Below are 4002 nucleotides of genomic sequence, written 5' to 3' on the forward strand. Positions count from 1 at the left end.
GGAAGCTCGAGTCTCGCTGCACTTGGTCCATACATCTTGATGATCTTGTATGGTCCTATGAACTTAGGCTTCAAAGCCTTCGATTTCCCTTCTATGTCTAAATTTCTGGTGTTCAACCAGACTTCTTGACCCACTTGGAATGATACGCCAAACCTCACTTGTGAACCTTGTATCTCTATCACTGACAATCGCACTGGGAACTCCATGTAACTGGATCACTTCACTTACCAACAGAATTGCAATTTCCTCTGCGGACGCACTATGCTTTGTTGGGACGAAATGACTCATTTTGGTAAGCCTACATACAATTGTCAATATGGCATCCCATCCCTCTTTTGTTCTCGGTAACTCCACGATAAGATCCATCGCAGTTTCCTCCCGCGGCATGTTTGGAATGGGTAACGGTTGCATCAAACCACCAGGTCGTGAATGGGAAGACTTCCCCTTTGCACATTGTACACACGATTTAACAAACAACTCAATTTCAGAATCCATCTTAGGCCACCAAAATATTTGACGTATTGCAGCACGTGTACGTTCAAATCCCGGATGCCCTGACAATATATGGTCATGAAAGTGACACCACACCTCTCTCTTAAGTTCATTTCCCGGTACACAGACTTTCCAACCTCCCTTTGTTAATGCCCATAGATACTTGTGCTCCCACATATACCTTTTACCCTCATAGACTACTTCTTTACCCTCTTCTTTATCATTTCTGTCCGCCTTACATAGTTGTACTATCTTTTCGAATGTATCGCACTTGCTGTATTCTTCAGCCCATCTCGCTTCTTCCGTGGTCAATTTGACCCCGCGTCCTGTTCCTTTCGAGAATACCCCCACAAAATCTGGTCTACGACTCAATGCATCCGCAACCACATTTTGTTTCCTCGGTTTGTAAACCACCTCAATATCGAAATCTGCCAGTTTATCTAATCAATATCCTAGTTGCGGCGTTACGTTCTTTTGCGTTAAGATTCGTCCTAATGTTGCATGATCAGTCTCGATGCAAACTTTCTTCGTTCCTATTAGCTGTTTCCACTTCATGAGTGCATAGATTATCGCGAGTAATTCGGATTCATATGCAGGTATAAACTGCTCCCGGGGTCCTAGCTTCCTGGACTCGAAAGCTGTTGGGTGTCCCTTCTGTCCTAACACCGCTCCGATAGCATATTTCGATGCATCGGTCTTAATCGTCAGCTCCTTATCTGGATCATATATCTTGAGTAATGTCACGGCCGCTAGCGCATCCTGCAAACGTTGCACGGCTTCTGTATGTTTTGGCCACCACGTCATGTCACTCTCTTCCCGTAACAACTCATGTAACGGGTGCGCCCACTTATTAGAGTTAGGTATTAAGCTACGATAATAGCCTACCAACCCGAGGAATCCTCGTAGCTGCTTCCTATCAAGTAGCTCTACAGGCCACTTCTGCACTGCTTCGACCTTCTCCGGGTCGGGTCCCACACCTCCTGGTTCGATGACGAAGCCCAGGTACTGCACCTTCTGCGTCACTAACTCACACTTAGACAGTCCCACAAAGAGTCTGGAGTCTTGCATTCGTTGCAACACATTTTTGAGATGATCATAAGGCAATTCTTTAGTTTTGGAGTAAATCAACACGTCATCCAGGTACACGACCACATATTCATCAAGCACTTTCTCAAACGTGTTCTGCATTAAACGTTGAAACGTCGAGGGCGCTCCTGCTAAACCAAAGGGCATCACCTTGAATTGAAATGTTCCATATCTTGTACGGAATGTAGTCTTCCACTGGTCTGGCTCTGCTACTTGCACTTGATAATACCCCGAAGTTAAATCCAACTTCGAAAACCACTGTGCTTTACCTAGTCTATCAATCAGGTCATGTACACGTGGTATTGGGTAGTCATCCTTAATCGTGATCTTATTGAGTTCTCTATAATCTATGACTAAGCGTAGATCTTCGGTACCTTTCTTCTCTACGAAGAATACAGGGGCCGCAATCGGGGAACTGGACGGCACAATGAATCCGCTTTCAAGCAGGGTCTGTAAGAGCTCCTTCAGTTTACGCAATCTTTCTTCTGACATGGGGTACAATTGCCTCCTATAATTGGGGACTAAACCTGGAATGCCCGATATGGTGCTTCTGGGGTCTATCAGTATACCCCCCGGTGGAATCTCACGGAACACATCATTGTACGAGTCCAAGAGTATCCTAAATCTTTCTTCCAGCTGTATTCCTCTTTTGTACAGCGTTTCGCTAGGCGCTTCTATCTCAGTCTTCTTATATGCACTTGGACACTGAGCGGTAATGACTGGCTCGTCCAAAGACACTTTCACAGCCATCACACAGTTGATGTCATCCCGTTTTAACCATTTACGCATCTGTTGCACAGAACACAACTGATCGTCTCCCTCCGGTATCTTCACAGTTTCTCTACACTTCCCACTTTTCCCCGTTTTACACAGGTCACATTGGCTACCCAGTTCTCCCTTTCTTTCCAGGCTGACACCTCTCCTTGGGAGGGGACACGAAACGGAATCGCATCTTTGTTGGTTTCTCCCTTCTTTAATGCCCGGGGAACTTTAGGTCCCTTTCTTTCCTTTGGCGGGGGCATGCTTAAATACATAGGATCCTTCTTCCCTTCCTGTACTACTTTAACTTCGCCCTCACTCTTTATACATTCTACCCCCTTTACAAACTTTGTTTTATTCTTTACGTTAGCACGGTATCTCTCGGCAGCTTCTACCTTTCTCTGAGACTCTTTCCCAACCCAAGTTAATGATTGCAGATAGTCTACTGGCACCCCCGGCACTTGCAAAGGTTTCACTTCGGTTTCACTTAACACGCTCTGCCACATAGGTGTTTTCGCACAAGCGTTTTGCCACACAGGTCGCACAAATTGTACAGTTCTATCACGAAAGTTCCACAATACACCAGCCTCACCTAAAAAATCATAACCGAGAATAATGTCGTATCCTAACCTTCCGATGTAGAGTGGATGTTTGCCGCTCCAGCAGTCGATCTCCAGCATCGCTCCGTTAATGACCTTCGATGCTGTAATGATTCTTGGTGTCNNGCGGTCATCGTTGTCCCACCTGCGCACACAAAGTCAAGGGGTGTTTCGAGTTCCTGCCCGAACTCACCAACAAACTCGGCCACCTCCGGGTCGATAAAACTTCTGGTAGCACCTGGATCCAGCAGCGCCCATAACTCTCGTCCTTGTAGTTTCACGACCACCATCGGCATTCTATCGCTTAGCTTCACCTTGCCACTGATACGCACTGGCTGAATTGCCCCTATTCTATGTTTAAGTCCGTCTCGTGGGACTTGCCTCTCGTCGGGCTCCATTAGGCCTGACGCTCCCGGAGGCTCTATACGTAGATCTTCAAGCTCCTTGGTCAGGTCTTGTAGGTCCACGTCTTCTTCTTCTCCCAAGCTCTGCTGTGTGCTTGCTTTTGCTATGTGTCGCGGCACGACAGGGGGGTTCAGGCTAGGCCTGCTGGGCCCTTTCTTCCTCGAAACATGTTCCGTCCACATTTGGTCTTTGATTAGGGATCTTCTTCGACGGCGTCGTCCTCGTGCATTCGAAGGCTTCTCTTCCTCGCTAGGGGATTTGATCTCTATCACTTCTGGTGTCTTTCTTCCTACTCCTACCATCTCAACTTCTTCGGGCTCAACCTCAAAGATTCTTCCGGGGTCTATCTCTACCCCTTTCTGACGCAAGATAAGTCCTCGTCGGGTATCGTGGGGTCGGGGGTAACTCTATACCTAAGGCCTCTTTCACCTTCTTCTTCCATAGTCCGTGATCGGGGTGAAACCGACTAAAGATTCCTCTTCGACCACCCTCGTTCATTTCCCTTAACGTTCTTCTGAGAAAGACGGCGTCCATCTTCTTCTCTTTCTCCCCAAGTCTCTTTCGGTCTGTAACTCTGTCTGTCGACGCCGTGTCGTGAACAGACGATACAGAACTCGACTGATTGAATTCTTTGCTTCGACTGTTTAAGTTCTTCCCGTTA

At 47.0% G+C, this 4002-nt stretch overlaps 1 protein-coding gene across 1 annotated transcript; it reads right to left on the bottom strand.

The window, feature by feature from the left end:
• Positions 1-936: 936 nt before the first annotated feature.
• On the bottom strand, positions 937-3523 carry CSUI_005619 (retrotransposon ty3-gypsy subclass; the record flags this gene model as incomplete). The annotated part of the gene is made up of 2 exons (XM_068065790.1): positions 937-2500; positions 3033-3523. The coding sequence occupies 2 exons, from the start codon at positions 3521-3523 to the stop codon at positions 937-939; spliced, it is 2055 nt and encodes a 684-aa protein (XP_067922234.1).
• Positions 3524-4002: the final 479 nt, after the last annotated feature.

This window comes from Cystoisospora suis (assembly GCF_002600585.1).
Source record: "Cystoisospora suis strain Wien I chromosome Unknown contig_2727, whole genome shotgun sequence".
Lineage (NCBI taxonomy): Eukaryota > Apicomplexa > Conoidasida > Eucoccidiorida > Sarcocystidae > Cystoisospora > Cystoisospora suis.